This window comes from Acomys minous (genome assembly GCF_964271855.1).
Source record: "Acomys minous genome assembly, chromosome: 5".
Taxonomy (NCBI): Eukaryota; Metazoa; Chordata; class Mammalia; order Rodentia; family Muridae; genus Acomys; species Acomys minous.
In genome coordinates, this window is record NC_140494.1 from 42,916,819 (window position 1) to 42,938,429 (window position 21,611).

General features: G+C 41.2%; 1 protein-coding gene across 3 annotated transcripts in view; it reads right to left on the reverse strand.

Moving 5' to 3' along the window:
• DNAH5 (dynein axonemal heavy chain 5) overlaps positions 1-21,611 on the reverse strand; it is a 279,963-nt gene that overhangs the window by 62,654 nt on the left and 195,698 nt on the right. For all 3 annotated transcript variants that reach the window (XM_084781257.1, XM_084781256.1, XM_084781258.1), the window contains 7 exons: positions 18,017-18,147; positions 14,001-14,154; positions 13,221-13,488; positions 8,358-8,589; positions 6,303-6,417; positions 5,952-6,128; positions 1,760-1,963 (listed from right to left, as the gene is read on the reverse strand). In XM_084781257.1, the coding sequence (XP_084637383.1) occupies positions 1,760-1,963; positions 5,952-6,128; positions 6,303-6,417; positions 8,358-8,589; positions 13,221-13,488; positions 14,001-14,154; positions 18,017-18,147 (1,281 nt within the window). The remainder of the gene's footprint in view (positions 1-1,759; positions 1,964-5,951; positions 6,129-6,302; positions 6,418-8,357; positions 8,590-13,220; positions 13,489-14,000; positions 14,155-18,016; positions 18,148-21,611) is intronic.

Genomic DNA, 21,611 nt, shown 5'->3' on the forward strand with positions numbered 1-21,611 from the left:
AAACAGTGAGGATATGGAGCATCCCACAGTATGTCTAAGTGTATAAAATTACAAGACTTTTTTTTAAAAGGCTCTTTTCTACAGTCTGCCAAAAGCTGATGAAATATGTATAATCTATGTCTCAAAAATCCTACTCCTACACATATGACCAACAGAAACGTGTGCATACAGCCCCCAAATGTCTTGTATATCAGGACAGACAGCAGATTCATTTGTAATAGCCAAAACTTAGTAACAACCCCAAAATTCCTTCAACAGTCCAAGTAGACAAATCAAGACATATCACAGGTTTCACACTGGTGTTGTTTCTAAGGATCTCATTGAAATTGATTATAAACATTTCAGAAAATCTAAACACTGGTTGTTAAGTCTATTTATGGCTTATTGATTACACTCACAAAGGCAACCTATGGTCAAACTTCTCTGGGCTTTACTAGGTTTCCTATCAGTGACACTTGTAGGTCATTGGCGCCACCTGCACCTGCATGATGTAACTGTACCAGATGCAATGCTGCTCTGACTTTCCCAGATCTCTGTCCTCAGCATCATTTTTTGGAGCTTAAAACTAGTGTACCTAGAGTAATCAGACTGTGCAAACACTGAAAACCAATGTCTTTGTTCTCTTCATTTTCTTATTTTCTTCCTCAAAAATGAAATTTAATTATTACATATTGACCACACAGCATTCACTGCACATACATATACTGGAAAACTATAACAAAAATGAATGCAAAGTTGCTTTTCCCACAAAAAATAAACCCCATCTATATAGTGAAGGAAAGTCAAAGCAAGGCTTCACACTTTGTGATTTCATATATGTTAGTTTCCCAGCAGGCAATGATGATGATCAAGAGAAAAGAATAATATTAATTTATAGGAGGTAACTGACTGGGTATAAGCATGAAAGAGATTCTAAATATACTCTTCTGCTTTTGGTAATGATTAATATGTACATGCACATTCATCAAATGGTACACCTAAAATGTGTACATTACATATGCCCCAAAACGAAAGATATATAAATTACTCCTCCAATAATACTATGTGAGCACAGGCACTGGATTACTGGTATCTATAGACTCCAAAGGCAAGCCGAAAATATTCATGAGAAATACCATGTCTGTGCTGAACATATACAGAATTCTTTTTCATCATTGTCCCCTTAACAATATAGTACAACTAACTGGACATGGTGGCACATGCCTGAGATTCCAGTTCTGAAGAAGCTGAGGCAGGTGCCTCATGAGTTCAAATAAGATATATAGTGAGATCATCTAACAACAGGAACCAAATGTGTAGTGACTATGCAGCATTTACACTGGATTAGGATCATAAATACTCTAGCAGTCATTTACAGCATCCAGGACGATGTGCAAGGATATAAGCAAAACCTATGCCATTTTACATAGGAACCTGAGCATCCTCACATATCTGCATCCACTGTGAGTACTAAAAATACTGAGGGATAACCACATCTGCTTCTATGTGCAGATGGGACATACATCTCTTTAGTCACATTAGAATGATTTTGCCATTTTTTATTGGAGTTTGTGTGTCAACATAGCCGAAAGTGACCAGAAAAGACCTTACCCTCATGTCTTAAGTTTGATGGAGAAAATTCTACTACGAATGAGTACTTACATGCATTTCCAAAGCATATGTGTAGGACAAATTACTTTTAGACATGAATTCTATTAAAAGACTCAGCTAAGTCAGCCAACTTGGTCGCCCATTAGTTCATTTTTATTGAAAGACCAACCTGTAGATTCTGCAGAAAGTTTCCTGCAGTCATCAGTTTTAAGGATTCTTGCCAGGAAGGCACGGTGCAGCTTTTGTCCAGGTCGATTTTCACTGCATTGACCTTCCTCTGAAACAGGAGCAGTACACAGTCCATAATCCGCATGATGAGGTGAGGGGGTCGGCCCAGTGTGCGCACGGTGGCAATGTCAGAGGGCTTGATAGTCTGCAGAAAGGGGGAAGCACCCAAGCTCAGATAAGAAAATGTACACAGACTTTCATGTATGGATGCTTCTGTTTCAACTGAGGACAAACAACACTTGAGTTGTTTGAAACAGCACAGTTGAGTCATAAGGTGTAGAGTCACATTTAACCCCAAGGAAAGGAATGTCCTACAAAGTCAAAATTCTTTACAATTCTTTACAAATGTGCAAGCTTTGTTTTTTTTTTTTTTTCATTATGTAATGGGAGCAGTGTGTGCACGAGAATTCATGTGTCTCTGAAGTTCAGAGTCCCAGATCCCTCTAGAGCTGGAGTTACAAGCAGTTACAGTTCACCCAGTGGGTGTGCTAGAAACCAAGCCTGCGTCTTCTGCAAGAACAGTGCATGCTTGGAACTGCTGAGCCATCTCATCAGAAACCTAGTTATCGGCTTCTGAATGACATTGTCATGCATACCTAACTTAGCTGGCCCTTGCCATTCCTAGTTCCCTCCTTTTCCTCATTCTTCTGTCCTCTTTTTGAGTACTTACATCCCCAGTAGTCTTCCTTCCACTTTTATACCACACATATCCCAATACCCTCTCTACTTTCTTCCTTTGAAACCTCATTTTTTTTTAATGCCTGGAACCGGAAAATTTTCTATTTAGTGAGATACCCCAGGATCAGAAAGGCATACCCTGCATGTTCTCTCTCACATGCAGATCCTAGCTTCTAAGTTTTATACATGTGTATTTCTGTGTGGGGTTGGGTGTGTGTAGAGGTCAACTTTTTACAATTCTAAGAAGCAGAAAGAGGAGAGAAATGTTGGTGAGCAGATATGGAGCTGTGACATCCCTTAAAATATACAAGCTTCTTTGTGTTAAAAAAAAAAAAAGTAAAACAAAGCAGTCAGCATTTAAGGAGTTCTCAGGGTTTGAGATGAGGGAAGATACTGGATTCGCAGAGCTTTTCGCTCATTAGCTATGTAGGTCAAGAGTCTGCCTCTCTCTAAAGCAACCCAGACTGTCACCGTGGACTGACACTAGAGGGTAGCCCTGGGGCTGCCAGGTTGAATAATTAGAGGTTTCTTAGCTAGGAAGTGACCTTTAAATGAAGGGAGTTGGGCAGTTTGAATTTCACACAGCTCTCAGAAAGATTCTATTCCAAATCCAGCACAGACATTCCTATACTGCAAATTATTTAATAATCAGGCTCTTTTAGTTGGTAACACTCTCTTTGCTAAACTTTTTATGGAGCCAATATTAGAGAAAGGACAGGTTTAGCACAGACTTACACTTAGGACAAACAGTGCATGTGCTGCCTGTGTGTCTGTGTCTTAAAGCCTTCTCCCTCCTCTGAATCCCCCATCGGAGCATAAACTTTCTCTGAAGACAGAGCACACACAGACACTCAACTTGATGGTCTGCTGTGAAAGAGATGTGTTGCAGCCTGCCCGCATTTCTGAAAGCTGGACAGCTACAGAAGAAAACTGGGGGGTGAAGAACCAAAATTGTCAGACCCTTATTTGAGATGTGTGACTTCTGAAGAAATGAGGGAAGGAAAGCAACAGCCAGTGGGAAGCTAGGATTAAGTTACACTTATACAAAGGTGCATCACTTACATATGTTGACAGGCATGCCCTTCTGACAGGCACGTGGGTAAAGGATCTGGTGCTGATGCTGTACCTAGAGACCAATGTGTTTCTGACAACCATTGAATTCTATTTTATGCAGGTACAGTAATAGGAGTATATGTAAGACCTATACTCCATGTCAATGTAACAGTTATTTACCATTTGAATGTACTTTTTCCTTGACAGCTAGTTAAAGTCTGATTAAACATTAAGGTTGGAAGGGACACATTCTTCTCCAAATGATTTGTCTCATGTATATGAATGCCTCATGTATGTGTGTGCACCACTTACATACCTAGTTCCCACAGAGGACAGATGACAAACTAAGATCCCTAGAACTGAAATTATGGTGAGTTTGGAGGCACTGCACGAGTGCCGCTGAAGCCTGAACTGGGTCCTCCAACAGCAAGCTCTCTAAACCACTGAGCAATCTCTCCAGCCCTATAGAACATATTCTTTGTTGCTGGCTTTTCTCACATTGACATAAACCTGATGGTGCAAAGCATAGCTGTATCTGATTAGAACGGATTGGCAAGACCAGTTTCCAAGATCTCAGGAACACAAAGACACAGTAAGATACATGTAGGATCCATAAAGTTATAAAATTCTCCTCTGTATATGGTCCAGTGGTTTGGATACTAAGCGTCCTTCAAAAATAAAAGATTGGTCCCTAGGGTGATACTATTTAAATGTGCAGGAGCCTTTTGGAGGTGAGACATGGGAGAAAACCAATATTGAGTCCTGCCCCTTTGAAAGGCATGTTGGGACTTTAGCTTTTTCTTTCATTTGCTTCCTGATCATAAAGTGAGCCGCTTGTTCCGTGTGCCGCAGCTGTGCTATGCTGCCTCATACCAGACTCAAAGCACTAAATGTGTAAGTTAAAGCAGCCATGTTTTCTTCACGCATGGATTATCTCCAGTACCTTTGTTCTAGTAACAAAGTTTACTGATGTACGCCTAGTGCTATGTATGACGTAAGACATAAGCCCTACTTCTGCTCCCACATACTGCTACACCAGTGGTTATGTGATATTTTGGCTGTAGAGAACTGCAGTTTAGAGAAATGGTAGAAGCATCTTAACTTACAGTGTGCGCAGAAGATGCCAACTCAACTCTCAAGGAAATGCTAGCCTCCTTTTAAAAGGCAATACCTGAGAAGCTTTATGCTCTAGCTCTATGACTTTAGGTACCCTGAATTTTACACGATTTTAAAAGTTCTTGTACAGTGCCCTTATCCCCTCTGCTGTTCAAAGACTCTCTCAGGACAGCCAAAGTGACAAAATTGTGGAAGAGGAAGGCCTGACAGGTCTGTAGATCTAACGGCCTAAAGCCTCATCAGGGCTTGGAGGCCAGAGGAGGATGGCTTAGCCAGAGCACAAAGAAGAAAGAAACAACTAGGGAACGCAGGCCAAATGCAACTATAGCATAGAAAGTCAGAGAAAAAACAGAAAGCAATATCTTCATCATCTCAGTAGATAAGAAATGTGTGTGGCTTCTGTTATTGTTGTTTGTGATACTGGGAACTAAACTGAAAGCCTCGCACATGCCAAGCAAGAATTTTACCACTGAGGTATATATCATTGGGTCATAAATGCCCTTAAGAAAACAAACACACAAAACACAAAACCTAAAGACTTGGATCAAAAAGTCTTGGAAATTTCTCAAGCATCAGGCTAAGAAAGAGGTAAGGGAACATAATCTCGTTATCAAGCAACGACCGACATCCAAATGGGGTCAGATGAGTTAGCGGTGGACACGCAGCATAATTGTGTTTTTTTCCCCCATCCATTTCTACGCCAAGGAACAATAGCCTAAGGGAGTATATGAGTAGGAATGAATTAAAAGTAATCTTTATAAAAGAATCCTACATCAATTCTTCAATACTGACCTGCCACATAGGTCACTGTCTAGCTCACAGAACATGTTATATTTCTCAAAACCCCACTTCCTTTGTTACTTTATCGGCTCCGTTAAGGCCACACAATTGCACTGACTGAGTTGAAAGCCACCCCGCCTCTGTCACTACTGGGCTGTATTTAATCAGCAGCCTTTACTTGGACAATTTACAAACAGGCTCAGAGGAGGCTTCATCTCATCGACCACCCGCTTCAAAGTCCTGAGTGAGTCAGGAGACGTTTTGCAAACTTCATGCAACGTTTCCACTGTCACACAGATTTTTAATGAAAAAGTTGAACAACCCAAGACTCCCGGCCGCCATTCCGTGACAGGACTCATTATTGCTTAAGAGTGAGCAGAAGATGTTAATCTGTCGCTGTGAGATCTAGAGGGCTGATTTTGATGGTCCGCGGAGACCGCGGCTAGAGCTCTCTGGTCTGGCCCACATCAATTCCTTGAGAGCACCTGCCACTTCCACAGATTCACCTGGAGTGCGGCTTCTGCCTCTTCTAGGGCTGGCTTCGCTGCCTCTAATTTCTCTTCAGCGATGGCTTTGTCCTTAGAGATGCTGTCTACGATGGCCTGTGCCTTGTCCTTCACTTTCTGTACCTCAGCCTTGACCTTCTCGGCAGCCTGTGCTTTCATTGTGACTTCCTTTAAGACCTAGGTGAATCGGGGGGGGGGGGGGGGAATATCATCACATCACATTTTGCAGGCGATGCACGTTTCTTTGCCTTGGTGTGTTGATTTTGTCTACTTCTCCCGTTTCCATACAGAACAATACATAGTTTTTTGTAACAGAGATAAATACCTTCAAGTCCTTGGCCGCCCACCTACCATGTCAGCTTTATCGTTGGCCACCTGTAGTTCCTTTTCTTTTAGTGCCAGTTCTTTGCTCAGGGCTGCAACGGATTCTGAAGCTTCTTTTAGTTTTTCCAATCCAGTATTCATTCTGGGGTTTGAAAATCCACGCAAGCAATGTTTAAAATGTGCGGCAAGTGCCCTTGATCTCAAGTGTCATTTCACTAGTAGGAGTAGCAGTGTCATATTTAAAGAGTGACAATATTTAATAAAGCAACCTAAAAAAAAAAGCCTCACCTAGGAGATACGTCTAGGCTTAGTTCCAGCTGACAGTCACGTGTTCTTCACTGACCATACATAAGAAGCGAGTACACAAAAGACCAGTGTACAGTGTGAGGAACCACCGTGGCATAGACTATACCACCCAGGGCATAATTACAATGCACTTCAAATGTTCACAGTTCTGTGCTGGCAGAAAAATAATAACTTGTGTTTTTCAAAATAGTCAAATAAAATTAAAAAGAAGAAAGGTTTGGCCTCAAGAAACTAAATAAAATTTAAACTAGAACAGGTGTGAACTAGCTAGCTACCTGCATAGACCTGAAATAATGTTCTCTGGACGATGAGAGGCCTTAGAACCATTTAGGCACTACCCCGTGAATCACTTACACACACTGCAGTCTCCTACCAAGGCATCCGCACAAGGCTATCTTGGCTAGTTCTGGCTACTTTCCAGCAGAAAGTGCGAATTTTGAGAAAAATTCAGGATCACAAGATCTTCCCTTGGCAATGACATAGTCATTAGCTGGACTTGCCTACTCCATCCACACAGAGGACTCGGATGCTAAGCATAAGAGGAGGTAGAATCTGTGTTTTCACCTCTCTTCCACATCTGTTAGGTAACTATGTCAATCAGTGTCATCAAAAGTGGCAGTCATTTAAGACACCTGGGAGTTTTCTCCTATTACACAACAACAAAGGCCCAGGAATGCAGGCTAATGGTCCCCAGGGTGTAGAGGAGGATCTTGATTCTCAAGATCAGCACCAGTGGCATTGGGGCTGGATGCTTCTTTGCTCTGGAGCTGCCCTGACCTCTGTCCTATGGTGATACCATACTATGAAAACATCTCTTGCATTCTAAGAGACCAGGACTTCTGCTAAACCTCACAGCCACAGTTAATAACACACCTTGCAGTCACTTAAGACAGATCTTACTGGGTAGCCAGCCTGTTTGTTTAACCCGCCTTTAAGAGAAAAATCTAACAACTCACTCTACTTATCCTGGATTTCACATTTGGTCAGTTTTACAATCTAAGCTGGTGTGTACAAAGTTTTCCACACCCCTGATCCAGAGAGAAATGCATGTGTGTATCAGGGTTGTGATGACAAATGCTGAAAATATCGTCTTTTGAAAGCAACACTACACAATAAATGTCCACCATAAATGCTGGAAATAGCATAGAGATATTATTTAATGGAATTTATTTGTTGGTTATATAGGTCAGTTGGAGTCAGTGACATAAGACCTTGTAAGACCCTGTTAAAGATTTCCATAAAGTAAATCTCATTTGTCCCCATTTCATTCTCTCTGCACTGTTCAATAAATAAAGAGTAAAGACCTTTTGTTAGAAACAGAAGTGGACACAGGGACAGTCAAGACAAGACAGCATTCAGGCAAGTGTAGATTCAGACTCATACAACAGATAAATTATAGACAAGAGAGACAATAGGAGATACAGGAGGAGAAGTAAAGAACACAAACCTGGGTTCACTATTGGCCAAACTACCCCAAGGGAAGGCACTTTGATTTCTTTGCTTTAAGCAATGCTGATGCATATTTTGATACACTGAGATTATTATTAATGAATATGAATTGACGTATTTTTGTGGCCCATGGGAGAAATGTGTTTAAACCCGTGCACTGTCCTTTAGATACCAATACTGTTGGCCCACAATATCCTAACTTTAGGATGCCATTTTTATGACAACTAACAATGTCTCAGGTCATATCAAAATGCACCCAGCGAACAAGGTGACTCCGGGGTGAGAACCAGTGCTTCATGGTGACTTTTCTTTGACCTTCACACTCACCTGTTGGCCAGGCTCTGCACTTCCACGCGTTTTTCTCCATAGATGAACTTATAGCCCTGAATAAAGGAGAGGTATGACTTGGGCGTCACGTGAGTAGAGCGCCGGAACCTCTCGAAATAATCAGCGCATTTCTCAGCCACTCCATCCTGAAAGGAGCCCATGCACTGGACCACTTCCTTCTTGATTCCTGCACTGCAGTCAATATTGTACGATGAGAGGAAATGATCTGACACTGGGGAGAATAGAGATGACAGTGTGTGAAACGGGCACACCAATTGCTATTTACAAAGTTGCCTGACTGTGTTTAAAAGAGTCATTTCCTGGGCCCGCAAGTAATCTTTGCTGCCCTAGGAAGGAATAGATCTCAGCACTTTGGGCCCTGGACCTAAGACATCAGCAATTTTATTGTCCCTTTCATATAGAACACCGTAAAAACTTTTGACGTCTCATCATTCCTTGTATTCTTGCACTTGTAAAGAGCAGTCTCCTCTGGCAGCCAGCCTGTTTTATAGGTTACATAAGAAAAAAAGTGAATTTCTAGGCATAGACAATGCGTCTTGCCAGCTACAGAACCCCTATGAAATACTATTGGATGCCATTCTTATGGCATGAATGAAGATTTACAGATGTCTCTTTTTTTCTCTCCAAAGAGCAAAAAACCAGCTTTAATCTGTGCATCACACACATACATACCTTATATTCTTATAATTTTAGAGCTGTATAATGCTTGTGAGAAATTACATGATTTCAGAACAAAAGAACCAAACACTGACATTGGATCAGACCTGACAGGATGCATTCCTCTCCGCATGCTGGACACTGACATCCTGTATCTTTCATGTTCCAGCACCAAGTGCTTCAATTGCTGTTCCTCATCAGAACCAGACAGCTCCCAGGACACTTTCCAATCCCAATTGCTCCAGCATTTCAGACTGTCCCACACAGGACTCTAATTAAGCAATTAAGCCTGGAATTTCTCAACATTTAGAAACTAGACCACTGTGTGTATATATATATATACACACTGGGCTGGAGAAATGGTTCAGAGGTTAAGAGAGTACTGTCTGCTCTTCCACAGGTCCTGAGTTCAATTCCCAATAACCACACGATGGCTCACAACTATCTATAATGAGATCTGGTACCTTACATGCAGGTAGAACACTATATACATGATTAATAAATAAATCTTTAAACAAAAAAACAAAAACTGAAAGAAAAAAAGAATGAGCCATTTCTGGGCATGATGGCAAAAACTATTAAACCCAGTACTGAGGAGAGAGAGAGGCAGGCGCATCTCTTGAGTTCAAGCCTAATTGGGCCTACATAATGAGCTAAACCATAGTGAACCCATGTCTCAAATAACCAAGAAGAATAACCCATGAAGTAAAATCAAATCTATGGCAACATATGTATTGCGTTCCCACTGTCTATTCATGACTGAAATGGGTGAAAGAGAAATATCAGACACAGTTTTAACTCCTAGAATTTTTCAAGGATCATGTATACTGTATTTTAAAATTACCACAAGCAGTTTTATAAGGAACAGCCTATGTGTGTAAGAGTTGAAAATAGGAATATGAGCAATTTAGGTAGCAGAGAAAGAAACAGCATCTAGGGAGCTAGAGATGGCTAGCACAAACATAAGGAATGGTGGCCTTTTATCCCTAGTATCTGATCAGTAAATTAAGTTCTCAGTGGAAGATAAGGGACCACTCAGGAAGTTGCTTGAAAATAAAATTTACTAAATACTAAAAGGCAATAAATTAAAAGACTTGTGACTCTTCTTTCCCAAGTAAGTTAACCAAGTGTTGTAAGGAACAGTTCAAACTTCAATAAGTTTAAATCTAGGCATTAGAAACATGAAGAATTCATGCCTGTGAAGGAAATTTTAAATATTTTATATTTTATTAATTTCTTCATATTACATCTCAATGGTTATCCCATCCCTTATATCCTCCCATTCCTCCCTCCCTCCCATTTTACCCTTACTCCCCTCCCCTATGACTGTGACTGAGGGGGACCTCTTCCCCCTCTATATGCTCATAGGGTATCAAGTCTCTTCTTGGTAGCCTGCTATCCTTCCTCTGAGTGCGACCAGGTCTCCTCATCCAGGGGACATGAACAAATATGGGGCACCAGAGTTTGTGTGAAAATCAGACCCCACTCTCCAGAGGGTCCTAGAAACCTACAAGAAGAACATTATGATGGGTAGATTTGGGGCCAGGAGTCCTGCTCAAACTATGGTACCAGCCAAGGACAATACATGCAGTAAACTTCAAACCCCTACCCAGATCTAGCCAATAAACAGGAATTTTTTTATGTATTTATTTTTGCAATGTTAGGCATGAAGGCCAGGGCCTCATGTATAACAGGCAAGTGTCCTACTGCTGAGGGGGCCGCATAATGGATGGGACATTTACTGTGTGGCAGATATAACTCAAATTATTTTCGTTGTCACTATGAGATGGCTTCCAGGGTGTTGCCATTATCTTAAATCTTCTTTATGTTCACTGCATAAGGAATGCATTTGAATGGACCACATCTCTGGGTGAAAAGATATGCTGGAAAGATGCTTTATATTGTAAAGCCTTTGAAATGGTCAAATGGTCCCCAAAACTTCCTGGTGGCTAGCTACTGAAGACTGCATGCCACTGAGTTATCCAAAGAGCATGTACACTGGTCTACATTACTTAATTTTCCCTATTCCAGATGTATCAACAAACTAAAAATGAAATTCCTTAGAATTCATCTAATTTTACTTATTTGTATTTTATAAGGGACAAAAAAGACAGGTGGCTACATAAACAAAAGGCATCCCTTACTGGTGATTTCTGTTAACATAAATAATTATGAGCAAGGGTGTAGATAAATAAGAGAATTTTTGGTGGCATGAGCTAAGCCCTAGGTTTAATCCCAAGCATCAAACACATACACACACACACACACACACACACACACACACACACACACACACACACATACACACGCGCGCGCTCACTTCACAAAAGTACTATGATTGCTAAAGCAATACAAATCTAGTATCAAATTTCTGAGCTTTTTTCAATGAGAAAAGCACAATCACTTAGTGATATTTTTTAATTGAGAATATTCACTAATTGAGATTCTAAATAAAATGTTCACACAAAAGTGAAAAACAAGTTAAGTATTCTTCATTTAAAATGCTTGTTGTAAAACTAATTTTTTTTTTTTAGTATTAAGCAGTTGCTCAAAATGTTATAGATTTTGAGTCATTGGAGATGTTCAGATTAAGAATACTCAATCTTTATTCCCAAATTTTGTGTGTAGAGATAATACTAAATTCAAACTTAGCATCCTTAAAACAATTGAAGTAATAGTTTTTCTAGAAAGCTTATCATTAATTTTCCTTGTGTGTGTGTGTGTGTGTGTGTGTGTGTGTGTGTGTGTGTTATGTATGTTTGTGATATATATGCAGGTTCACACACAGGTACAAGCGCAGAGGCCTGAAGAGAGCACTGGGGTCCTGCCTTATCATCATCTGCTTCCTTTCTTTGAGATAGGCTCTCTCACTGAACCTGGAGCTACAGTGGTACCCAGCAAGCCCCAGTGGGTCCTCCATCTCTTCAGCCCAACACACACACTTACAATGGTGGGATAACAGAAGTATGTACAGCTGCACCTAGGTTTTTACATGGATTCTAATGACTCCTGCGGGTCCTTGTGTGAGAGCAGCACCAAAGCCAACAAGAGAAAATCCTTCTGGTCCAGAGAATGGAATCTAGGGCCTAAATGGAGACCTAACATTCCAGGTGGGGCTGGCCAATCAGCTGGCCAAAGTAAGATAAGAAAGTCAATTCCCCTTACACCATGGCAAGGGAAGGGAGGACTATTTAGTTCTTTAATGAGATTGTGTACTTTTCTTTCCCAGAATCCCTAGCCCTAACACAGACAGTAGTTCACTGGACCACAACCAAGCAGCGCCATAAGTCTGCCTGCTTTTCTAAATGACCCAGACAATGTGACTTCTTGTCTTCTTCATATCTCTTTTCTAAGCACACTTTCTCTAACACCCTGGGCTTCCCCCCGGAATCTTTGGCTCCCTTACTGTTTCCCCAAAGTTCCCCTCTGCGGTGTGGCTGCTTGTGCATCACTTGCCTCACCTCCACACCAGCTTAGTCAGCCTGGCCGTTTACCCTTGCTTCTGCATTCCCCTCCTCTGGGCAACTGCTGAGGTATAGAGCTTTCTTGTCTTGGGTTTTTGTTTTCCTTTAATATCTAACAATATTGTCTTTTAAGCTTCTGTTTCAGTCCACCCTTAAGTTCTTTCATTAATGAGACTAAGATCCCTAGGAGGAGATGTGGACTTTCCTTCTATCACATATGCTTATAAAGCAAGGGTTTATATCCACTGAGTCACCTCCCAAACCCAAACTTCCAAACTGTAATAAATAGCAACCTAATCTCTGTGTAATAAAATACCTGTTGTGCATGAATTAGCTATCACTTTCACCACGTAGGAATAATAAGCAAAACTCAACAAACACCAAACAAAGTGCATATCACAAACCGTGATTAAGACAAAACTTTTGAGTATCATTAAAAAACGGGTCACTGGAGATTTAATCAAAGGTGGAGAAATGGAAGACTTCACTCTCTGGCAACCATACATTAGGAGGAAAAAAAAACAGCTCTCAAGTTAAAAAAAAAAAACAAACAAAAACAGCATCTTGTAGCAAAAGTCCTCCCACACTGGGAAGAGAGAGTTGTTCAGCCCAGTGCAGACAGCTGGTAGCAGGAAAAGTAAAAGAACAAGTGATAAATAATAGAGTAAACGGAACCTCTGTGAGCAGGAGCACAGGACAGCATTATTTCCATCATACTCACCAGCAACTAAAGCATCCTTAGGCCACCGGCTGAACCAGTCAATCGTGCATCCGGAAATGAGGGCAGGGAACTTCAAAGCCCGATTGCGAAATTTCTCTCCGACAGGCGAGAAGCAGAGCACGACATGAAGGTTCCCTCGGACCCTGCTCATGAAGTACTCATACAGGTTGTCATTGGTGGGAGGGCGCTTGGGGTGCTCCTTCTTCATGGCTGACATCAGGTCACTATTAATTTCATCAATTTCATCCCGAGCAAATAGATTGGATACCTGAGAAAGAAATGCAAGCATCTAAATTCAGTATCTACATATGAAACACATCAAAATATATACTCAGAAAAAAAAATCCAAGACCTCTCCTCCATGTGTGCTCTTACTTACATTCGACTTTTGAAAGTGAATTTAAAACTTTCATGATGAACTGTACCACATCTTAATGCACACGGATGGTTCTCTGAGTAACTGCAAAACTATAGCCCTGAAAGAGGGCCAATGGGTACACCAAAGCCTAGATTTCACAGCTTGCTCCCATTTACTTGTTTTTCACATCACTGTCATAAATGCATAGCTTCACATCTAATTGGGAGTTTTATTCTTTAAAAATCCAATAGAAATTTCTTTAAAAGAATCCCCCCCCCAAAAAACAAAGCAATAGAAAAAAGTCATTCCTTATTGTCAAGTTCCTAATAACATTAATTCAAACTTCTAAGGGAGTGAAAATGGGCATTCTGTGTTGGAAAGAATCCAGAGAGGCAAAGGCATGAAAACAACTGAGCTCCCACCTCGCCTGATGACAAAACATTGTTCATGTATTCCAAGAAGGACTCATCTCGGATCTCGTTGTCTGTGAAAATGAAAGTGACTCCTCTGCCTTGCTGGCCCGCGGTCCTATACAAAACCTTCAGGTCTTCCATCAGATTTGATGTGTTGTAGGATCTGAGGAAACGTGGCCATTGTGTCAGTCACTAAAGCGTGTCCATAGAAGAAAGGCGAGCGACTTATGCTACCTAGCCATCAAACAATGCTGGTTTTATTCTGTCATACGGATATATACTGCCTACGAGAATGTCAGCAAGGCAAGTGATTCGTTAACTTCATACTTCATAGGTAACCGTAATTAATGTACACAAAAACATCCTCATGGAGAAGTTAAACCTGAAACATGACTTAACACAAGCAAATATCATTTGCATGCACATATGTCATGTGACTGTGTGCAGATACTATTTTGAAAATACATATGGACAGGGGTAATACTTATTGGACATGCTAATGAGAAGATTTATTATACACCCAGTAGCAAATAGCATATTAGAGGACACCTCATAGATTGAACTAGAACTAAAAATAAATCAATTCTACTTTTTGTGATATGGGAGAGAAAAGCTGAATCATGGCCCACAGTGCCCTTCTCATCTTCCAAAATCACTGTTATCCTTATATCTTTGGTTTCCACGTAAAAGAGTTGGTTACGGCACAATCGGTACACTGCATCAGACTAGCAGCAAACTTTTGAAATACACCCTGCCATCAATCTCCTTCCATTCCCCCAAAGCAATCTGCAGGTAGAAGTAATCCTACAATCAAGGAATAAGAGAGCAGTGTCCACACAGAGTAGTCCATTACTGTCAAGAGTATAAAGGAAAACATTTCATTTTTGGAGACTTACTGAATTTCTCTCTCCTTTCTCTCTCTCTCTCTCTCTCTCTCTCTCTCTCTCTCTCTCTCTCTCTCTCTCTCTCTGTGTGTGTGTGTGTGTGTATGTGTGTGTGTGTGTGTGTGTGTGTGTTTAAAACATATCAGAATTCCGAGTAGAAGCAGCCACTTGACCTTTTTTAGAGATACTAAATATTTAGCATATAAAGTTTGTCTCTTTTAATATCATAAACTAAATATACAGTCGCTGTCTTAGTTGTGGCTTCCATTGCTGTGGTAAAAGCCATGACTAACAGCCGGTGAGAAAGCTGGAGTCAGGGGCTGAAGCAAAAGGCACAGAGGAACGCTGCTTACTTAGTCCATATAGCATACTGTGCCTGCTTTCTTCAAAGCCGCAAGACCTGAGCTCCATCCTCCAGAGCCCTTATTTAAAAATAAAAGATGGGCACAGTGGGAATAGAGCTCCAATCCTACAGCTCAGGACAAAGAGATGGGACCAACTAGCCTAGCTGAATTGATAAGCTTTTGGTTCAGCAAGAAGCTCTGTCTCAAAAGTAAGATAGAAAGTATTGAGGAAGAGATGCCTGAGATTGAGGATTGACCTCTGGTCTGCAACACATACACACACACACACACACACACACACACACACACACACACACACACACACACGAGAGGTAGAGGACATGAACAAGTGAGAGAGAATGCAAAGCTCATCTCATCCAGCTTCTTGAATGGACAGGAAAATTACTGCCCTCCGTATGACCAATGGCTGTGCATCCCAGGCAGAAGGCTCCACAGGCCAGCCTTGGCCAACCATCTGTGGCTTATGTAATTAGATGCTCTCTAAGGTGAGCAAGACCTTGCCTTTCCTCTCATTGGCAATGGATCATTTTCAGTGTGACGTGCAGAGGAACAAATTTGTCACCGTGAGAGTTGTAGGTGTTTACTGAGCCATTGGGTTGCACTAGGAGTCACACTTGACTGGACACCTGGATTGATTGCCAATCCTGCGGGGCCATCAATTCCCTGCCCTGTCTAATGTCAGGCAATTTGCAGGCTCTCTGAACTGCAGCTGCAAGATGGACTACCGCTACCTGACCTCCTAACAAACTTCTTTAGAAAGTCCAATTAGCTCAGATATGTAAAAGCGATTTGAAAATAATAAGTTTTTATACAAATGTTGGTGACAAAAAAAAATGAGTCCACTCACCTTCCTGTGCAGGTTACCTGTTTCGCTAGCTTGTCACCCACACACAGACTGTTACTATATACATGGTAGCAAGGGCTATCTCTGCCATCCTACTCCTTGTATTAGCCAGTAATCTTTGGATTCATTCTCCAAAGAGAGTCCCATAATTCAGACCAAGTATGACAACCTCAGGTTGAATAACAGGATTTCCAACTCCAAGATTTAATAACTTTCAGCCTCCAAGACAGCAGGTGCATTTGGGTCTCCCTCAATGAGACGGATCGGTGGCATGCTTCCCACAGATGCCAGGTAAGGAAGCCTTTCTATCCCCGTTTGTCTGAATTAAGGACTAATGAGGTCATCTCAGCTAAACTTTTTTTAACTGGCTTTATGAAACTTTGACTTGTGTGAGTCACCTCTATTTCATGTTCACTTGCTAACTCAGCTTTCTACTTAACACACACACACACACACACACACACACACACACACACACACGTTTATTGGTGAGCCATCAGTGCTTTCCTATCACTTTATGGTGATATATCAGTTCATTATTATCCGTTTAAATGCCTCCATGATTAACGAATTCCCACATGCCATCTGGCATTCCGAACTCGGCCACATTTGATTCTTCCAAGGAACAAAAGCAACTTGTCATACTGTTAATTTCACAAGGCCAATATTTTTGCCTCAAAACTCAAAGGTTCTTCTCCAAGAATTCCTACTCAGATGGCAGGTTTCATTTTAACTTCATTTATTCCAGAAAGCCTTCTCTCATGTGTCTGCCTTTGTTTGCCTATTAGATACCACAGCACCTACCAGCCATATTTTATTCAGTGAAATGCTCATCATCTGTCTCCTTTAAATGGCGCTAACACCATGATGACACTGGCTAGAGTTATCTACGCTATTTATTGGTTAAGGACTGTCTCCCAAAGACCCATGTGTTAGCAGTTTGGTTACCAACCTGTGATGTCATTGGGAAGTGACAGAGCCTTAAAAAGAGGCAGCTCAGGGGGCTGTTTTGGGGGGGGGTTATTAAGATGTTCTTTCATATATATGTATCCCTTTTCTCTCCCTCCATGTCTCCATCTCTCTTCTCCCACCCACCCCATGGGTGCGCCTGTCTCTCTATCCCTCTCTCTGTCTCTCTGTGTTTGTGTGTGTGTGTGTGTGTGTGTGTGTATGTATGTGTCTGTCTGTCTGTCTGTGTGTGTGTGTGTGTGTGTGTGTATGTATGTGTCTGTCTGTCTGTCTGTGTGTGTGTGTGTGCACATGTGTGTCTGTGTCTGTGTGTGTGTGTGTGTGTGTGTGTGTTGCTCCTCTTACCTCTCTGTTTCCATGAGGTTGGCAGTCTTGCTCTACCACACACTCACACACTGCCCATCATGATTTTTCCACACTGCAAATCTACAGAGCAACAGAGCTAACCAGACATTGTTTAAAACTATGGGACAAAATAAATCTTTCCTCCTTAAGTTGATGATCAGTTACTTTTCCATAGTAACAAGAAGCTAACACAATCTTGTTTCCCCAGTCAGTGTTGAGTATCTACTCAATATTCACCAAATACTTTAAAGTGTTTGCATATATACTTTTTCATCTAGTTTTCATTATACTAACATTGCTGAAATCTGAATTCACACTTATGATATATAAATGTCTTCTAAAATGTACGAAGGATACATTTAATGCTAATACTATATAAAACCTAAAAACAAAGAAGTGACAATGCTCTATAGTAAGAGGCTTAAATGTTTTTTTTAAAAGTTACTAATGGAAAATATCCTGGTCCATAACAAAAGCTAACAGGGAAAGACATGTCAGTATTCAAGAAGGAAAACTACTGTGATTCTTAACATTAATAAGAAAATGCATTCTTAACTGCTGGTGACCTCTGAGAACCTTTCCTCAAGATCCATTTGATGGTAACATAAAAGCTCTTACCTTGTCAGAGTGATCTGGAAAGAGGTATAGCCAGCAATGAACGAAGCTAACCTTGTCAGACTCTGTTTTCCTGATCCGCCCACACCAACCAGGAGGGCGTTTCCCCGAGGAGTGCGAAGAACTCTCGAGATCTACAACATAAAGCAGAAAAGACTCACATCTTGCAACATGGAAATTTACCATTATATCATGCACTTGACATAAAATAAAGAAAAACACAAGTAATAACTGATGAGAGAGAGAGAGAATTGGCCTCTCTCTGGGATTAAGCTCCTTATTGGTTATCTGATACAAAGTGGGGAGCTCTGAAGCCACACAAACTCAGACACAAAATGGGTTCAACAGGTTGCATTGTTTATATAATATATATGTATATATATATATATATACTATATATATATACACATCTGTATATGTGTAATAATAATGAAAAAGAGGTTATCAATTTAAAAGTAGAGGTACATTAGAGAGAGAAGAGGAGAGGACCTGGAGAAATAAAAAGGGGAAAAATCATGTACTTTTATTTTAACAAAACACCATATTTTAAAATAGTAAATAAAAATTTTAAAGGTAAAATAATCATTTGGAACACAAATGTGTCTCAGGGTCAGAAGAGAAAGCCCTACTGCTTAAGAGAAGGGAGCACTACCGAAGGGTGACAGCACTTGGGTTGCACTACCCAGTGGCAACTAGAGAGTTTCCCACCCATAAGGTGCCAACACATTCCAGATTGTGGCTGGCTCTGTTTACAAGAAGAAAACTAAAGGGGACTTTGTGGTGTCCTTTTAGCATGTGTAAGCTAAGGGCAGCATGCTTGGAAAGACGGCAGAAATGCTGGGACAATGCCTGTCCTCAGAACTCAGAGCAGACCGCTGACGACAATATCTTTCAGATAAGGAATCAGATAGCTTAAATCACGGGGAAGAGAACTACTCAAGAATAGCCATGAAGAATAACAATGATGGAAGGAAAAACGTGCATGGACACCCTTTTACCATTTGGCAAGGAGGTAATACCTTGGTTTTTACCAAGAAGTTATAAAAGAAGGGTTAGGAGTCCACTCTGCCTTGCTCAGTAGACGCAGATTAACCCCAGTCCCCTTCCTCATAGTAGTTCATTACTTCAGCTTTTGTTATATCGAATGAAATACTCCCATCAGGCTTCTAGGTCATTCTAGAGAGGATCCAAGATAGAACTCTAGGTGATCTTTTTACCTTATGTACTAACCCTTTCCCTCCTAAAATTCACATTTTACCCAGAGTATTGCTATAAAATTTGCTTTTTTCTGAGTCCAATGACAGCGAGAAATGAGGGCTGAAGATAGATCCTGATGACTCTGGCTAGATTCCTGAAGCATTCCATCCTGACAAGGTCTTCTTTTTTAAAAATATATTTTATTAATTTTTTCATATTACATCTCAATTGTTATCCCATCCTTTGTATCCTCCCATTCCTCCTTCCCTCCCATTTTTCCCTTACTCCCCTCCCCTAAGACTGTGACTGAGGAGGACCTCCTCCTCCTGTATATGCTCATAGGGTATCAAGTCTCTTCTTGATACCTGCTATCCTTCCTCTGAATGCCACCAGGCCTCCCCACCCAGGGGACATGGTCAAATATGGGGCACCAGAGTTTGTGTAAAAGTCAGACCCGACTCTCTACTCAACTGTGGGGAATGTCCTGTGCATTGGCTAGATCTGAGTAGGGAGTTGAAGTTTTCTGCATGTATTGTCCTTGGCTGGTGCCATGGTTTAAGCAGGACCCCTGGGCCCAGATCCGCCCATCATAATGTTCTTGTAGGTTTCTAGGACCCTCTGGATCCTTCTATTTCCCCATTCTCCATTGCTTCTCTCAACTAAAGTCCCAATAGGTTGTCCTCTGCTCTGTCCCACTTTCCTAGTAAGTGAAGACTTTCATGGAACATGCCACTTGGGCTAGAGTCCAGATATAAATGAGTATATACCATTTAACTCTTTCTGCTTCTGGGTTAACTCACTCATTATGATCATTTCTAGTTCAATCTACTCAGCTATTAAAAACAAGGAATTCCCGAAATTTGTGGACAAGGTCTTCTTAAGCTTCCATCCTCAAAATGTCCCTTTTAACTCATTGTGTTCCACTCCAGCCTGGAATACCACTGGGTTTACAGCTAATCTCCCAAATTTTGAACATGTGGGAAAGGGGCCTACACTACCTGCCTCAGTATAGACCTAGAGCTGAGGGCAGGTGTGTGCTTTGGTTTCCCCAGCTTCCTGCTCTCAGCCAGACTGTTACTCTATCGAGGTGCTGTGGGCAGAGAGCATGCTCTGCAACTTCTTGGTGTAAATTAAAAATGGTTAAACAAGACAGATGAAGAGCAACCAGAACCACACTAGAACCTTCTGTGGTCGCCTGGTTGCCACTTCATAGTACTGATCCTGTCCTGTGTTTGATGTGTATGAATATATTAGAGGATTATGTAAGTTTCTGTATTTGGTTTTAAGAAATTGTCATTGTATCTTTACCTGGAATTTGACTAAGGTATTAAATTGGAATTTCCATTCCCATTTTCTGTAATAAATCATCACATTAGAAAGGTGAACAAATATGCGAACAAGCAAATAGAAGGTGTTAAAGTGAAATTAAAATGTAAGCTTATTCTCATTAAATTTGAGGATGATAGGAAAAAGAGCACTAAAGTGAAGCCCTTATATGGGGCTACTTTGCCCAAGGTGTAGACTGAGGTAAAGATCTTCATGTTTTGATTTCATCAGCAAATCTGTAAAACACTAGTGATGCCCATCATGACCTGCAACACTCATGTTCCCACAAGGGATGAGGGACCTGCTGGTGGGAAGTGTGTGCGTGTCTGAGAGAGAAAGCAACACCACGGAAACGGCAATGCCTCGGAGAGCTGAGGTCAGGCATGCGACTGGAGTTTAATCTATGTCTTAGAATGTGTCTTGAAGTTCACAAAGAAGATGGCATGCTGGCTGGATGTGGAGGCACATGCCCATAATTCTAGCAAGAGAATAGAAGGGTTGAGACCAGTCTTTGATACATAGTTGAGAACTGTGGTAACTGAGCTACATAGCAAAGACTTTCCAAAAAGAAAACAAACACCATAGAAGGAAGGGAAGGAGGGAGAGAAGGAGGGAGGAAGGGAGGGAAGAAGGGAAGGAGGGGGAGAATGAGAGACAGAGGAAAGATGCTGGGCAGCAGCTGAGATACAAATTATCCGAGTGAGCAAAAGGCATGAGGTGGCCCCACCAGGGCTGTAACAAGGGAATAGAAGTAGAAGAGGCTGCACAGTGCTGGGGACACTTGTTTAAATTCCAGATAATTTGTCAGAATCTTGTGTATTTGATCACCTCCCAGCGACTCAGAGGAGGTTTGCCTTTATGCAACCCATTGTCCATAGAAATAAATACCCGGATCAATAGTTTGGAATTCATACTGATGAGGCATTCTAGAGTCAGGTATGTTTAACCATAAACAGTCCATTTTTCTAAGTTATACACTAAGAAAACTGTTCCCCATGGGTTGAGTGCAATATCAGGGCCTAGGTCTTGATAAGCCAGTGGCAATATAGTTTAAACTTACACACACACACACACA